Raw genomic sequence first — 17,229 nt, forward strand, 5'->3', positions numbered from 1 at the left:
TCTTACCAGCAGGAAGTGAATCCAGACTGGGGACTGAGAGAAGAACCAGAGAGCTGACTGGAGATGGAATGCCAAAGCTCAGTCACAGGTGAGGAGACATTCCTGCGTTGGTGCAGACCTTAGACAAGAGGCAGTGGGGCTGGTGTGCGTGGCCGGGAAGCTTGGTGCAGGCAGAGGACCTATGCAGGGCCAGCCAGTGAGGCAAATGGCATGTGCTGAGATACTGCATTATTATACTGTTGGTTTGTTGAATCGGGGTCTCCTATAGTCCAGGCTAGCCCAAACTCACTATGTAGCCAAGGATGACCTTGAACTCCTGATCTTTTTGCTTCCACATCTCAAGTGCTGGGATTACAGGCAAGAGCAATCATAATTATACAGTGCTGGAAACAGACTACAAGGCTTTGTGCATGATTTTTATCTACCTGCTGACTAGTCCCCATTGCCTACCTTCTAAGGCTGCCTCCGAGTGCACCTACCACCAGGGACCCCAGACTAAGCCCAGCAGATTCACAAATGATCAGGATGAATGTGAGAATGAACCTGAAAACTGCTTGTATCCATCCACAAAAGGATGGGTGCATAATCTGTGTTCTAGGCAGATTGTGGCCTGCCCGATGATAGTGAAGCCAAGCTCCAGGAGACACAGTTGTATTCACAAGGTGTAAGGAAAAGAAGCCAGGAGAACGAGCGGCTGGCTGTAGAGGCAGTGTGTTTTAAAATGTAGGTTTTATGATGACTCAGGTGTAGTCACGCTAGTGATAAGGAGACAGCTTCCGCTGGAAAGACAGTGTTACAGTCCCCAAGAGGAGGGGGTGTGTCATAGCCACGGAGCAGAGGGGCACAAAAGAGGGTATCAGGCCTGGTCTGGAAGCAGAGGAGATAAAAGAGAGGAAGGAGAAGAAAGGTAAGGCAGGTTGAGCAGACAAAGACTGGCTCAGTGGGCCTCAGGGGTCTCAGGGTGGTGTCTGTCTGTCTGTCCCTGGTCTCCAGTGATTGGGCCCTATGGAGCAGGTGTACAGAGCCAGGGCTCCAATTGGTTACTGGATTTATAAAGGGGTGGTGGCTTCTGGGCAACCTTTGGTAAGAACTGGATAACTCTTGGAGGGGAGTAGGATCCCTCAGAGAGGCCCAATGTAAGACCATCAAAAAGAGTGGGAACCGGCTCTATCTCCAGCATCACAAAAAATAAACACAAGACCCAGCATTAGCCTCAATATAAGATGCCCCACCCACTGTTCTCCTGTTGTTTCCACCTTTAGTTTCCAAGGCTTTTCATCCCCATGGCACAGGGAGGCTCCTTCCGGAGAAAGCAGATGGGAGGGAGTTGATCTTGCCTCCAGGAAGAGGGAGACTCTAGAGCAGCGGTTCTCAATCTGTGGGTTGTGACCCTTTCACAGGGGTCGACTGAGAACATCAGAAAACACAGATATTTACATTAGGATTCATAACTAGCAAAATTACAGTTGTGAAGTAGCAACAAAAGTAATTTTATGGTTGGGCTCACCACAACATGAAGAACTATATTAAAGGGTCTGCAGTGTTAGGAAGGTTGAGAAAAACTTCTCTAGAGGAAGGGGTCTGAGGACCCCAAGTCCCGGTTCTTTGGGGCCTCACACACAGCTCAGTTGTGGTTTGCTTCCCTGGGTGTTTCTCAGCCAGGATGAAGCTCAGCTTTTCTCTAAATGCCACCATCTGTTCCAGACTGAAAATCAAGGTCAGGGCTGTCTCTTGCTGGTGGAATTCTCAGGTCCTCCTCCACCACTCTAGGCCACAGAGCATCCTTGTCTGAGTGTGTGAGATGAGGGCGGAGGGTCATTTTCTTCCATCCAGTCTTAGGGCTGCTTTCTCCTCTGATCAAGTCTACATTCTAAAAGGGCCCTCACTGCCTGTGAAACCAGACATTTTCTTACGCTTTTACTCTGTTTTGGCAGGTGCCTAAATGTCTGTCTGTCTGTCCATCTATCCATCTATCCATCTATCTGTGGTGGTTTGAATAAGAGTGGCCCCCATAGGCTCATATATTTGACTGCTTAGTCATCAGGGAGTGGCACTACTCGGAAGGATTAGGAGGTGTGGCCTTGTCGGGGGAGGTGCAGCCTTGTGGAAGGAAGTGTGTCACTCTGGGTGGGTTTTGAGGATTCAGAAGCCCAAGCCAGGTCCAGTGACTCTCTCACCCTGCTGCCTGTGGATTCCGAGGTCTCAAAAGCCCACACCATTCCCAGTCAGTATGTTCCTCCATCCCCCTCTCCCCACATGGTGCTTGTGGACAAGATGTAAGTTCTAAGCTGCTTTTCCAGAACCATGCCTGCCTGCCGCCATGCTCCCTGGCATGATGGTCATGGACTCACCCTCTGAAACTGTAAGCAAGCCCCCAATTAAACATTTTATTTTATAAACTGCCTTGGCCATGGTGTCTCTTCACAGCAATAGAAAAGTAACTAAGACACATCCATCATCTATCTATCTCCACCCAGTCTGTCTGTCTGTCTGTCTGTCTGTCTATCTACCTACCTACCTACACACCCACTATATTTATCTATCCATACATTTCACTACTGCACTGGTTAGTTGTTATTTTTGTCAACACGAGCCAGAGTCATTTGGGAAGATGAACTTCAGTTGAGAACAATGTCTCCATCATACTGGCCTGTGGGCAAGTCTCTAGGGCATTTTCTTGATTAGTGATCAAAGTGGGAGGGACAGGCCCACTGTGGGTGGTGCCACCCATGGGCAGGTGGTCCTGGGTTGTATAAGAAAGCAGGCTGGCCGGGCGGTGGTGGCGCATGCCTTTAATCCCAGCACTCGGGAGGCAGAGCCAGGCAGATCTCTGTGAGTTCGAGGCCAGCCTGGACTACCAAGTGAGTTCCAGGAAAGGCGCAAAGCCCTGTCTCGAAAAACCAAAAAAAAAAAAAAAAAAGAAAGCAGGCTGAGCAAGCTAAGATGAGCAAGGCAGTAAGCAGCGTCCCTCCCTGGCCTCTGCTTCAGTCCCTGCCTCAGGTCTCCTGCTCTGAGTTCCCTGAGTAATGAACTGTGATCAGGACATGTAAGTCAAATAAAATCTTTTCTACCTAAAGCTGCTTTCGTCACAGTAATAGAAATCAAAGTAGGACAACCATCCATGTCTGTCTGTCTCTCTGTCTCTCTGTCTATCTATCATTCATTCACCTATAAGTCTATCATCTACTTACTTATAAATATCTACTTACAATAAAATATTGGGCAACAGAAATTCATCTGGGAAAGCACGTACTTGTTTGTTTTATTCTGAGGCTTCTGAGAGTTTCTCAAAGGCCCATGATGGACCTCTCCTCACTGAAATTGCGTCTGCAGGCCTCTCTCATGGTACAAGCAGAGAGAAGAGCACTTCACTCCAGCCCAATGGGAGTGGCACCTCTGAATTCCACAGTCAAGGGGAATAGCGTGGGCTGCTTCTGGCTCGACTCCCAGTAAACCGAAGGTTCCTGGGAAGAAGTGTGGATTAATGTTCCCTAAAGAGCCTGGCTTTGTGTAAGACCTTCTGGATGGCTTGTCAGTTTGCTGAGTGGGGGGAAGTGGGGGCATCACAGCCTTACGGAGAGATGGGATGTGGACCAAGGGGCCAAGGTTCGCTGCATGTGGTGGCAAACACCTGTGGTCTTAGCCCATCTGAGACAGGAAGATGGTGAACTGGATAATGAGACGCTATTTAAAAGCAAACAGTGAAAAGGCCAAGGTTGTATTGGGTGGTCTTTGGCCTACAATGGCAGCCATGTATTATCAGCCTTTGCCTCTGACCTGGAATTTCGTGACTACTGGATAAGACCCTAAAACGGATGCTAGGCTTCTGGACCTCCCACCCCTCCCAACTTCAAGGCTGGGAATGAGCGGGCACCTGCTTCTGCACAGAATGTCTCCACCCAGATGAAGACTGCATCAAATCCGGGAGGAGAGACTCATGGCCTCTCTGCAGCCCACTTCCTGGAGAGCCCTGCCACCTCTCTTTCAGGACTGTATAAGCCTCAGTCCTTTCTCTGTAGGAGGACACGATCTTTGGGGACCCATGTCATTCTGAGTAACCTGTGTCTGTGTTCCAAACCATGATGTCTGGGGGCTTGGGCTCAGAATGAACTGTTTTCGTATTTCACAACTGCTACTTTCTTTTTTATGCTGACAGAAAGAACTAGATGTGATATGAGTTATTTCCAGGAAAGCCTGGGGAGGTGGACTTCTGCTAAGCCTTGTTAGCATTTTCTTTCACTTGGGAAATCAGCCTTTGTTGGTTTGTGTTATCTCTTCCTGTTCATAGTTGGGGCCCTCAAGCACCGTAGGCCCCAACTCACCAAAGCTTCCTTGTGAACCTTCTGAGGCCCTTCCTGCTACAGCAGGGCTCTCAGACCTGGGCCCTAAGCCTTAGCCCGTCTACTCACTACTTATCCTGATGGCTCCAGTCCCCGTTCCCCTGGGAAGCCACCTCCACACCCAGCCACATAAGACTGAGATCTTTGGGGAGGCGATGCTCCCCTGGGGCTAGGGCTGCACCCAGCCCTTGCATAAGAAATTTTAGGGGCCGGGTGGTGGTGGCGCACGCCTTTAATCCCAGCACTCAGGAGGCAGAGCCAGGTGGATCTCTGAGAGTTCGAGGCCAGCCTGGGCTAAAGAGCGAGTTCCAAGAAAGTCACAAAGCTACACAGAGAAACCCTGTCTCGAAACCCCACACACACACCAAAAAAAAAAAAAAAAAAAAAAAAAGAAAGAAAAAAAAAAGAAATTTTAGGGGAAAGCAGCAGTGCCCGCTGAGGCTTGGGGCCAAGGACATAGGGTGGTGTGAGAAACCACCTCTGCCTCAGAGAACACTCAGTGTTGATTTGTTCTTCAGTGTTCAGAACTCACATGTTTTCCCTTCTCAATTCCTGGAGCACAAATCACAACAGAAGGATGGATTCTGCTTGCTCTCTGTGGGACGTGAGCTCTTGTGTTTTCTAAGGCACTGGGTGCTGGGTGATCATATCACCTTGGATGCCATGGCTCTTTGTTGGCCAAGTTCAAAGGTTGTGGTGACAGGATCAGAGACTGACTGGCCCAAGCCAGGTGTTAACCCGAGCTCTAGGCTATGGAACCCTGAAAGGCACCTCCCGATTCCTACCCCATTCTTTTGTTCCTTCTCGGTTCTGTAGGCTTGTTCTAGGATCTTCTATTGTCTTCTGATACTTTGCAATGTTTCCGGCTCAGCATCATCTGCCCACTACTGAACATTTGCTCAGAACCGGGCTCTCTAGAAGAGCTACCCCCCCCCAAATCACACTGCTCCTGGGAGCCCCAAGCCACCCAGCTTTAGCTGCAATTCCTCCCCTCAGCACCTCAGCCATCTTCTCTGGACACGCAGGGACTTCACCTCACACAGGTACAAGCCAGAGTATGGCGTTTAAGCACTCATCTCTACTTCCTTCTGTCCTGCTGCACCGGCCTCCGGGTGGTCCTAGGAACCTAGAGTCAGACGCCTCCACAGCCTGAATCTTTCCGCCTGGCAGAAGGGTTTGATCACAAGCTGGCTCCCCACGGTGGCCATGCCTGGTGAGCCTACCCTTCACATTCCTTTTAAACCTCACTGCTCCCTTATCCTACAACAAAAACCCATTCATCTGTCAAAACACGTCACTCACAAAGGGACAAACACCATGGTTCCAGTTTTGTGTGTGGTGAGGGAGGGCAAAGGCCAAGGCTGGGTATCTTCCTCTGTCGTTCCCCACCTTAGTTTTGGGGGAGTTCACGGACTTGGCTAGACTGAACCCCGAGGATCTGCCTGTCTCTGGCCCCGAGCCCACCTTGGTGTTGGAGTACCAGTTATGCACTACACTTAGCTTTTTCACGGGTACTAGGGATCTGAACACGAGTTCTCAAGCTTGCAGTCCAAGTGCTTTATCCACTGGGCCATCTTCCCATGATGCTACTGCTAGGGGGAGCTCCGAGCTGTCAGATTCGAAAGAGCAGTGAGTAAACTGAGGGCGGCCGGGGCCTGGGGTGTGGAAGGAGTTTAACAGTGCAGAATTCCGGTGAACGATGAGAAGCTCTGGGATGGACAGAGTGGCTGCTGCAGAACAGTGTGAACATCTTTAATGTGATGGAGTCACACAGTGCTGTGTGGTCGACAGCCAAGCTGTGCTACGTACAGTTTGCTACCATTACACAAAGACCCTCTCTGTTTGTCTACTCTCGTGGGGCTGTAAGTCCCATACAGGAGTGACTTTTGCATGTCCCTGTGTCCTCAGAGCGAGGGGCCGGCACAAAGTGGATCCAGTGGAACTGGTAGGATATTGGCGATGGCTGGGCCTGGAAGTGGGTACCACTCTATTCTCCTGTGTATGATTGAAAATCCCCACTACGAAAAGTTAAGAACTCTGTTGGAGTATTTACAGCAAATTCACTCAAGACACTCAGGGCCAGCAGGTAGGTGTGTGTGTGTGTGTGTGTGTGTGTGTGTGTGTGTGTGTGTACCTTCAGTTAAGAAAAAACTTCCATCTGCAAGCCTGTAGGGCATTTTCTTAGTGACTGATGGGTGGTACCATCCCTGGGCTGGTGGTTCTGAGTTCTGTAAAAACCCCCATGGAAAGCAAGACAGTTAGCAGCACCCTTCTATGGTCTCTGCATCAGCTCTTGACTCCAGGTTCCTGCCCTGGCTTCCTTCAATGATGGATATAAAATAAGCCCTTTCCTCTCCAACTTGCTTTTTGGTCATGGTGTTTCATCACAGCAACAGAAACCCTGACTAAGACAACTGCCCAGCTGCAGAGGAGAGTAAAGGGGCAGAAGAGGCAGGTGCTGACCACCTAAGGTTTGCTCTGGGGACCCAAAGAGTAAGTAACAGGCAGGCACCTCAAACTCCCATAGAAGAAAAAGGATTGTGTGAAATTCCCCATGGAGGAAAGGACATAAAATCTACCCCAAAAGTGGCACTTCCTAGACAGCAAGAGTGACCCCATTGGAAAGGGGTGCCTTGAAGCTATCATTTTTAAGCAGAGAAGGGCAGGGCTGGAGATCACAGTTTGAGCTGTGGGGGCATGTTTCCTCAGAGACCAGGAAATCCTGGGTGGAGACCTGAATGGTCTCACCGAGTGGGCTGGGTAGGTCAAGCAGAGTTGGGAGGAAGCCCCCTCCACAGTGCATGGCCTTTTCCTTTCATTCAGTGGGTTCGGGCCTGACATTATGGGGGAGCTGTCCAGCTCTTTGCTCAGAATGATGTTAACTAAAGGGAAAACCTAGAGCCCAGAGCCCTGGCTCCTGACAGCGCCTGAGCAGGACTGCAGGTCAGCACTTGCGCCCCAAGCTCCAGAGGGAGGCTCTGAGAGCCTCCATGTCCCTGACCCCGAGGGCACAGCCAGCCTTTGTAGACAAGCTCCTATGATACGTGGTGGAGATGAAAATATTATTTCTGATCTCGGTGGCTTAGGAGATGGGATGGCAGCCAGCTCTCACACACCAGGGCAGAAACCACTGTCTGGCACACAGCAGGCATTTAATAACAGGTCTGCATGCCTATCCCCATTAGCAAAACTAGACTTTTCGTTCAATAACAGGGTCAGATTTAACTCTTTGGTAAATGAGCATTTACTTCTTTGTTAGCTAAAATGAATCACTGACTCTCTGGTTCAGATAGTCCTTCCTTCCTTCCTTCCTTCCTTCCTTCCTTCCTTCCTTCCTTCCTTCACTGCTGGGGCAAGTGCCCCATCCCTCTGTAAATTCACCCTGGCACTCAACGGCGTTTCTACTTTGTGGTTCCTTTTTTTTTTTTCCTTTCATGAGACCAAAAACTCCTTGACTCCAAGAATCCCCATCCCCATGCTGGCCCTCCTCAGAGCACTGGGGCTCTCTAGAGCACTGATGCATCAGATGTGGCAAGAGGTACAGACAGACAGAATATCATTTTTTTCTTTTCAGATTATATATATATATATATATATATATATATATTATATTACTGCTCAGATGTCCTGTCAAAATCATACTATTATACCTTTGACAAATTTTTACCAATTGAAATGTCACATTCTACATTTTTTTTTTTTTTTTTTTTTTTGGAGACAAGGTCTCATGTAGCCCAAGCTGGCCTTGAACTTGATTTGTAACCAAGGATGACCTTGAACTTCTGATCCTCCTGCCTCCAGTTCCCAAGTGCTGAGATTATAGGTGTGTGTTACCATGCCCAGTGTTACTCAGTGCTGGGGATAAACCCAGGGCTTCACACATGCCTACAAGCACTCTGTCAACTGAGTCACACTTCCAGTCCCAGTCTCAGATTCTTAAAACATGACAGCTACCATCCGAGCTTGAGTGGTCAGATATCATCCAGGTTTCTAGGAAGTAAAGAAACTTGGCCTCCACCTGTATAGCTCCATATGAACAGAGCACACAAACTTCCCACAGCAGGTCCAGGAAATGAACCATATATGTGGCCAGCTTGCCCAGCCGTGCTGATCTCAACCCCTTGAACCTCAGGTAGCAGGTTCCGGAAGCAGTTCCTCCCCAGGGGACACACAACAGACAGGTGTTTTCCTTCCCAAGTTACCCTCAATCCGCCAGATTTCCTGCCAGGGACCAAGGAGATGGAGTTCCTTCCTCCTGACAGACGGGTTTCTCTACACACACACACACACACACACACACACACACACACACACACACACACACTTCATTTGTAACAATACAAGCTGATAGTTTCAACGCATCCTTGTTCTTCCTTAAGCCACTGTTTTTCCTAAACCGGTAACAACCTCAACTGATCCCTAAACCGCACGGAGCCAGGTGGGCTGGAGAAAGAAGACAGGTTGAGGAAGAGCGATGATGTGGGCCGGGCAGTTCCCAGGAGCAGCATGGCCACTAGTCAGTAGTCATCCTCTTATCTGAACCGCTGCCTCAGGGTTATGCCCAGAGCAAGAGGCTGCAGCTGGCCACACTCACACAGGTGTACACAGGCACACACGTGCACACACACAGCATGGGGTCAGCAGAGAAACAGAAGAGATAGGGTCCTACCAAAAAGACCGTGGGGTTCCGACTGGCGCCGCTGGGTGCTTCGGTTTTGGTCCTTGGGTTTCTTGTTGCCCCTCAGACTTCCAAAGCGCTTCATGAGTCACTGTGGCCACAGAAGCAGTAGTGACAGGTGAACATATCAGGACCTGAAGAACCAGCATGAGCCTCAGCTGAGGAAGAGGGGTTCACCAGAAGGGGGGCAGCATCAGCTGGCAGGTGCAGGACACCTGGGAGTCGCAGCTCACCAATGCTCTGAGAGGCAGTCAAGCGCAGCCCCAGCCTGTGGTGAGTGTCCTCACCAAGATCTCTCAGATTGAGATGAGGCGAGGGCCATGCTCCAGGACCAGCCTAGCAGCCACAGGTAATCCCCCAGCGGTCTCCGAGACTCCTGAGCGAACCCAGTCCTGACTGGCTGCACTTCTCCTCTGCCGGCAGCCAGAGTATCAGTCTCGCCTGTCCTTAAGTAGGCAAGAAGCCACTGGAGGCATGAACAGAACCTTGCAGGGGATCTGTTTATGTAGTTAAGGTCACCGGCTCACTGACAAGCTCCAGGTTATTTATTCTCTTTCAACTTAAAGCAGGAGGGGAGCCCAAGTAGGCAGAGCCGGCACTAGCCTGCTAGTCATGTGCAGATCTGCGTGATGTCTCTTTAAGAAGGCTGTAAAAGGGAACCACCCCGTACAGACAATTCTTGGCACCAATTGGTCAGAGCACATTCCCATTATGACATGACATCACACAACTATTTTGATGCATGTGCTTCGGAGCTCTGAGAGCTAGAAGGCTCCCGAGGCTGCCTGAGGAGAAGCCCTGAGCGCACCAGGGCTAGACACCGCTGACTCCTTTGGCCCTCTTCTAGGGAACACAGCAAGACCACCTTTGAGGAGAGACAGGGTAGCCCTAGGATTCAGCAGACGGTCTCAAGCAAGCATGGGAACCTGGCTTGCTAAGAACTGCAAGGCAGAACTCAGATTTTGGAGGGGATTTTATTCAACTCCTCCTATTGTAGACGGGGAAAATGAGGTTCAGGGTGGGCTGTGCCTTGTCCAAGCTCCTGCAGCCAATGACAGAGACAAGACTGGAATGCTGATTTCATCTTCCATAAACCAAATGTCTGACTGACAAAGCACGAAACCTTTAGTTCATACCTGCGTCATAAGTAAATAAGAGGGTAAAACGGGAGAAAAACAAACTTGTTTTTCTCATAGCTTTTACTAAAGAAAGTTGCTTGCCCTGTAACTAAGCAGCATTGTGACCTTGAGAAAGTCTCTTCCCCTCCGTGGGACCCAGTGTCCACCTTTGTTAGCCAGGATGACACCAGGTCATGGCAGGATTTCAGGTTCTAACAGTCTGGTAGAGCAATGGCTCAGTGGTTAAGTGCACGTACTTTGTACTGCTCTTTCGGAGAACCCGAGTTCAGTTCCTGGCACCCATGACGCGCAGATCACAACCACCTGGTACTCCAGCTCCAGGGGAATCAGATACCCCCCTCTTTTTCTTTTTTTTTCTCTGCCTCTATTGGCACCTGCACTCACATGCACAAACCCACTGTCACACACACATAATATTTAGAAACCAAGTTCCAATCATCTAACCTAATGGTAGTGAAATCTGTGTGCATGCGCCCCCAAATAACCGCTCACCTGAGAGTTAGTAAATGGCCCCTGTGCTAAGGATGGTGAGCTTGGGTCCTCTCCTCTCCCTGTTTAGATGGTGTCACCTTCAAAAGCTGCACTGATGTCTGTGTGATTTTCATGATTTAATATGGCATTTGGAAACGAGGGGGTTTAGAGGGACAGGATGGGGACCCAAGCAAACAAGAAGCCACCGTGAGTTCAAGCCTGGCTGCCCCTTGTGGGTTTGCCATAATCTCGGGCAGAGTTTAACACTGCCGGTTACCATGTCCTCACTGTGAAGCCCCTATGAGAAACAATGGCTGCCTAGCTGAAGCAACAGGTTGGGAAGGGACAGACTTGAGGGAGCCTTGTAAAGAGGGCCTGCACCACGCAGGGAGAGGCCATGCTGAGGCAAGTCCAGGATGCCATACAGCAGGAGAGCTAAGGTCTGTCCCTCACAGGCCCATGACCTGGTCTCCCGCTAGTGGTACCTTTGGGGAAGCTGTAGGACCTCTGTGGTCTGGAGTCTAGATGGTGGAACTAAGTCACTTGGGGTGAGCCTCTTCTGGCTCTGACCCGCTTTGTCTGTTGCTTGCCCAGGCCACATTAACAAACTGGGCCTCACGTCCCTTCTGCCCTGCTTTTCCCAGCATGATGAACTGAAATCCCTTTGAAACTAGGAACCAAAATAAAGACTTCCTCCCTTCAGTAGCCTCGGGCAGGTGTTTGTCACGGTCAAGAAAGAAGAAGCAGGAGGAAGGGACCCCGGGATTCAGCTCCTGCCCTAGACCAGCCGTGCCCAGGGCCTCCCTTTGGCTACAGTACAGAGCAGACAGGGAACACACATTTGCTACCTCACGCCTGGGGGGCCCTCGAGCTGTGGAGTGGCCGTCTGTGATCTTGGACCAGACCCTGCCTCATTCTGTGTTCTGCCTGCCTTGCCTTCCTGCCCCGGCCTGTCTCTGTCACGGCGGCCCCATCATCCTCTCACTGACAGTGGACGACGGAGAAGCTTTGTCTCAGCTTCTCTTCTGTTGTCTCTGGAGTGACTCGTGACTGCAGGACCTCAGGGCTGCACTGGATGCTGCGAGGTTGCGGAAGCAGCCGCAGCACAGCTGCTGGGGTTGGGCCCACTTCCCCATGTGAGCCCCTTGTTCCAGTCATGCTGGTCTGGTCTCCACTCTGGGGCACACTTTAGATGTTCTAAACTGCAGGTGCAGCCGGTTCAGAACGTGGGCCACCAGAAGCCAGTCCTTCAATCTGGCCAGGCCTCTAGTACAGTAGCAGGTATCTCTGCGGTCAAAATACAGTGGCCCAAACTTACTGTGATTAAACTCTGCAAAAGATGAAGTGTGTAGATTTTAGAGTTTCACATTTAGGTTTTTAAGAATTTAAATAAACTCAGCTTAAAACAAAAATTAAACTTTTTTTTTTTTCAATTTAAAACAATAGTGATCCGGGGGTGGGGCACACGCCTTTAATCATAGCACTGGAGAAGCCGAGACAGGAGGATCATGAGTTCCTGACCAGCCTGAGCTACACAGGAAGATCTATCCCCAAACAAAAATGCAAAAAAGAAACAACAACAACCTAATAAAGCAAAATAAGTAGCAAAATGCAAAGATCTCCCTGGAAGGACCACTGAACACATATAAAGAGGAGGCATGTTTTAATAAAAGATTATGTGAAAAGATGTTGTAATGTTCTTTTTAAATGTGTGTGTGCATGCATGCACAAGCGGGGCAGTTGTGTGTGTGCACATGTGTGGGGCCCAGAGCTTGATGTGGGCTGCCTTCCTCAATTGCTCTCTGCATTATTTTTTGAGACAGGGTCTGTCCCTGAGCCCCAGGGACTCTCCTGTCCTAACTCCTCAGGATGGGGATGCTGAGCATGGGGCTGGTCCAGCTTTTAATGTGGTTTCTGTGCATCCAAACTGAGGTCCTCACGCCTTTGGGACAACAGTGACTGAGCCATCTCCCCAGCCAACAATGTAAGCATTCTTACACCAGAAAATAAGCTGAGGATGTGGAAAGAAATATTTCAAAGTTTAGTGCCTAAAAGCAGATGCGTTTCAGTTTATAAGGAAAATAATCAGCAAATGGAGGCAGGCCGGTGACTTGCGTTTATCTGGACACTCACTCAGCAGGTGGTGATTAAACTTAGGGGGAATGTTCTAGGCAGCTGCTGATTGAGGGGATTTGGGTACTATAAACCACTCAAAGACACTCCTGTTCTCCAAGAACGGTATTTTCATTATCAAAATAATAACTACCATTTACCAGGAGTCTCTTACAAGCCAAGCAAGGCATGGGGCAGTGTAAGAGCTGCCATTTCATTTTGTCCCTACGAGGCTGAAGAGCAGGTACCAAGAGCCGTGCCGTCTAAAGACGAAGAGCTGAGAGTCAGAGCAGCAGCTTGGTGGGGTCGGACAGCCGACAAGCCAGGGCAAGGGGCATGGACTTGAACCCCGATTCGAATAACTCTGAACACGTCTTCTCTCTGCCATACTTCTTCCTGCATGCACACATTACATCAGGGCCCAAGGTTAACGCCCCCCACCCCCCCACCCCCCGCCCCACTCCCCCAGGCCCTGCCTCAGGGAGCTCCTTGGAAGAAAGAGAATATCTGAGAGTCCACATTCTTCACAGTCACCTTTGACCTCTAAGTTTAAAGGCAAAAGAGCCAATCTTGAATACCTTGATCTGCGTGCCCATGGGAGCCCATGACATGTCAGGAGTGCTGACCGACTTGCAGGTGAGCCCTGTGTCTGGAGTGCCAAGAAGAACGGCCTGTGTCACTTGGGGGTTTCCCGGTGACAAAGCCCAGGAGAGGAACAGACGATCCCTCTGCCTGTGGGGACCAGGACTCACTGCGGCTGCCCAGTTCTGCCCTTCTCTCTGAACTTACCCACCCGAGCATTTGGGGTTGAGGAACTTAAGAATGTGACCAATCAGCTGAAAGGGAAAAGAGAATCCCCTGTGTCCTTCAGGGTCACTGGCTGCTGCTACTGAGGGGGGATGTGGAGGCAAGGCTCAGCCTGGTACGGATGTCCACACCGAGGAGGTTTTAGGAGAGGGAAGGACGGAAAAGAAAAGGACGGGAGAGCTCACAGGACGGAACTGTAGTCAAGTGGCCCAGGTCTTTCTAAATCCCGCCTTAAAAACTCCAGTCCTGAATGGCACCAACCAGGAGCAGGAGTGAGGTGGGGGCAGCAGATGCCCTCACAGGACGCCATTCTGATACCCGTGCTCAAGATGCGGGGAGAGGGGTAATGCTACGTGACTGGAATCATGTTTCTTTCTTCACGTCTGCATGTTTTGCATGCCTGTGGGTGCATGTGTGTCAAGGTGTGTGCCTGTGTGTGTGCATAGAAAAGCCCCAGGCTGGTGTTGGGACCACACTCAATACCTTTTCCACCTTCTGACAGGTCTCTAGTCAAACCCAGAGCTCTCTGATCAGGCTAGTCCTTCTGGGGATCCTGTCTCTGCCCTCTGAGGCTGGAATGACCGGCAGGCCAGCACACACACCAGCATTTACAAGGATTCTCAGGGATCCTAACTCCGGTCTTCAGGCTTGCACAGTGAGAGTTTTAACCACCGGCTCGCCTTCCCAGCCCTAACTGTAGGGTTTGCTTTAATATGTGTTCTTTAAAAAAAAGAACACATGTGTAATTAAAATAGAATTCCATCACTGTCCCCTTCCCTTCCCCCCTCCAACCTGTCCCATGTCCCTCCTCCCCTCGAATTGACAGCCTCTCTCTCTTTACTGTTACATGCACACGAATGTACACACACAGGTAAATACAGCTTGCTGAGTCCATGTTTGTGTGCATGGATGTGGTTTTAGGTCTGACCACTTTGTGTGGCGTCACCAGTAAGAGGGCTCATCCCTGGGACAGGCTAATTCTGACTCCTCCAGCAGTCTTTGTCTAGGAGTGGGACCCCGTGAAATTTCCCCTTAGCATGTCTTTTGAGACTGCCATTGTTCCTGTCTTGCTTATGCAGCCATTTCTACAAGAGACTGTCTCACAGCAGACTTCCTGGGTTTCTGGCCTTTTCCACCCTCTCCTTCCACCATGTACCCAGAGCCATGCATCATACTCCACAGAGACTTTCTAGCAGTGTCCATTGCTACCCTAATCACAACAGCCAGGAAACAAATGAAAACGAAATGTCCTTCAACAGATGAATGGATAATGAAAGTGTGGTGCATATACACAGTGGAATACTATTCAGGTATAAAGAAAAATGAAATCATGAAATTTGCAGGTAAATGGATGGACCTAGAAACCACCCCCCTAACACACACACACACACACACACACACACACACACACACACACACACACACACCACACACAGTTCTTAGCTCTAAATCTTTAGATATAACTGTAGCTCTCACCCCCTCATCAAAGAAGCTTCTCTTTACAGTAAATGAAGACCAACACAGAAATCCACAACTGGACACAAAAATGCAGAGATGACTGGACTATGGAGGCATGCATGGACACATTCACGTGTGTTCTCACTGTTGCTATTGGTTTACAGTTCCGGCTATAAATCTGCACTCAGCAACAAGAAAGCTTAGAAGGCATCAGAGACCACAACCCTGGGATAGTTCACCCTTCCCGCTTGTACCATCATTTTACCTTGAATGTTACTTTTCTCTCTAGCTTGACTGACAGTGCTGTGCTCAGGGATCCCATTCCATAAGAGAGACAGAACAAGCACATGCTGATGGAGTCCTTGCAGATGGCCCCTCAGCAGTGAAGTGGGCCAGGGAAGCAGGTGGAGCTTCTTGGGAACAGCACGGCCTGTCCCTGGAGCACGCATAGGCTGACTGTCCCGGAGCCCAGGGAGGGACTGTGACAGCTCTCTGACCTTTGTAGTCAAGCTCTGCTCTGCACCGCAGTGGGCCACAGGATGCCCACAGGCCTAGGTCTTCTTAACGCGAATGTGCAGGTTTTATAGGTGTGATGGATGCCACCAGGTCTGCTTCAGCAAAAACCGTTAGAAGCCAGACTGTTCAATAGAGTGCGGTGCTGGGGCAGGAGAGGTCATAGTCACAGACGGGCAGTCAAAGGAGCTGTAGACAGGCGAGGGGCTCAGTACTGCACTCCAGTGTGTATACGAGGGGTGTTCTCATGCTCTGGGGACAGCACACACTATAGGCCACACCTCTGCACTGTGGTATAGCGAGCGTACTGTTGTAGTCCGGAGAGCTCCCTGGTGATCCTGAAACCTAAACCATGCAAGTAATCTACTTAATCCTTGGAGGGCTCCTGATGGTGACTGGCCATGTTCCCACACATGGGAGACACGCTAAGACATAGAGACATCTGCTGTACCGTAAGCTGGGCATATTTAGACTTGAGGCTGGGGACTATCCAGAACTGGCCAATGTGGCTCTTAGTCTCTGCTGTGGATACCACAGTGGCTACCCACCCTCCACCTGGACCCGCAAGGACCCCTCCACACGACTGTGTAGTGGATGGGACTCTGAGAGCTTTAGTCTTATCTGACGACGACATGGTTAGGGACAGTTTTGTTCTCTTGCTACCTGGAAGTCCATGAACGCCCACAGAGATGACTCTTGACGAAAATCCCATTTCAGAAAAGCCCTCAAACCCTCATGACCACTGAAGCTACTCTGGATGTCCTGATAAATTTCACTAAAATTGTCACACGGACCTAGAGGGGAGAAAAGCAGCTGAGACTCGGTGCAGCATCTCACTAAGGGGCGCCTTGATCCATTTACGAGAAGGGGGTCTCTCATGCTAGTGCAGAGCTGCTGAGGCCTGAAATCCACGGGCTCCAGGGCCGGTCTCCCCACCCGGAGGTCACAGCCTGCCTGGTAAGCGTGTTCACACATCCTATGTGGAGAGACTTCCCCAAAGCACTTTCCTGTGTTTTCAACATGCTGGGAGGAGGCGGCTAGCCGCTGTTGTTCAGTTAGGGATAGTCAGGGACAGAAGTTCATAGCAGCCTTCAGGACTCCAGAGTGGCCTGGAAGAGAGCTGGGATCTTTGACCCACTCCACAGCTTCCTCATCCAGGGACAATTAGGACCCAGCAGCTGCTTCTCTGCTGCCGGGATGTAGGAAAAGCAGCTGAGGACACACACCAACAAAACCTGGTTGTGACCCTCACAGGGCCTGCCGAGCACCCAGGTCCCTGAGAGGCTGCTGACAATCCAAAGCTTGGGGTGTGAGGTGCAGATCCCTCTGGAGCAGGGAGCTGTGTGTACACTGGCTAGAGCACTCCACGCTTGCAAAACAGCGGGTCATATTTCACAGAGAGCTCTGAAGGTTGTGTCGCACTGAGTTCTCAGTGAACTCGCCCTTGGGGCCTCCCTTATGCCTTCTTCACGGACTGCGTTTGAGTCACACCTCTGAGGCATGGCCCTCCCCACCTGACGCAGGCAGGCAACCATGTGGCTCCGAGTCACCCCAGCACACTCAGGGTCACACCTCGCCTCGCGGCGCCTGGGGGAACCGGAGTTGGGAGGATCTGAGTGACAAGGGAGTGTTTAATTTGGCAAAGACAAACTCAGTTCACCCAGTTCAGCTCGCACCAATGGCATCTAAGCCCAGAGACTCCAAAGCGGCC

General features: G+C 50.4%; 1 protein-coding gene across 7 annotated transcripts in view; it reads right to left on the minus strand.

Annotated features, from left to right (window-relative positions):
- Prkag2 (protein kinase AMP-activated non-catalytic subunit gamma 2) overlaps positions 1 to 17,229 on the minus strand; it is a 270,128-nt gene that overhangs the window by 145,893 nt on the left and 107,006 nt on the right. For 2 of the 7 annotated variants that reach the window (XM_059257751.1, XM_059257749.1), the window contains exon 1: positions 9,010 to 9,667. The exons of the other annotated variants lie outside the window; for them this stretch is intronic. In XM_059257751.1, coding sequence (XP_059113734.1) covers positions 9,010 to 9,103 — 94 coding nt within the window. In that variant the 5' untranslated portion in view covers positions 9,104 to 9,667. Of the gene's footprint in view, positions 1 to 9,009; positions 9,668 to 17,229 lie in introns of those variants that run through there. 7 annotated transcript variants of the gene reach the window in all.

Source organism: Peromyscus eremicus, chromosome 3 (genome assembly GCF_949786415.1).
Source record: "Peromyscus eremicus chromosome 3, PerEre_H2_v1, whole genome shotgun sequence".
In the NCBI taxonomy this organism is placed as follows: domain Eukaryota; kingdom Metazoa; phylum Chordata; class Mammalia; order Rodentia; family Cricetidae; genus Peromyscus; species Peromyscus eremicus.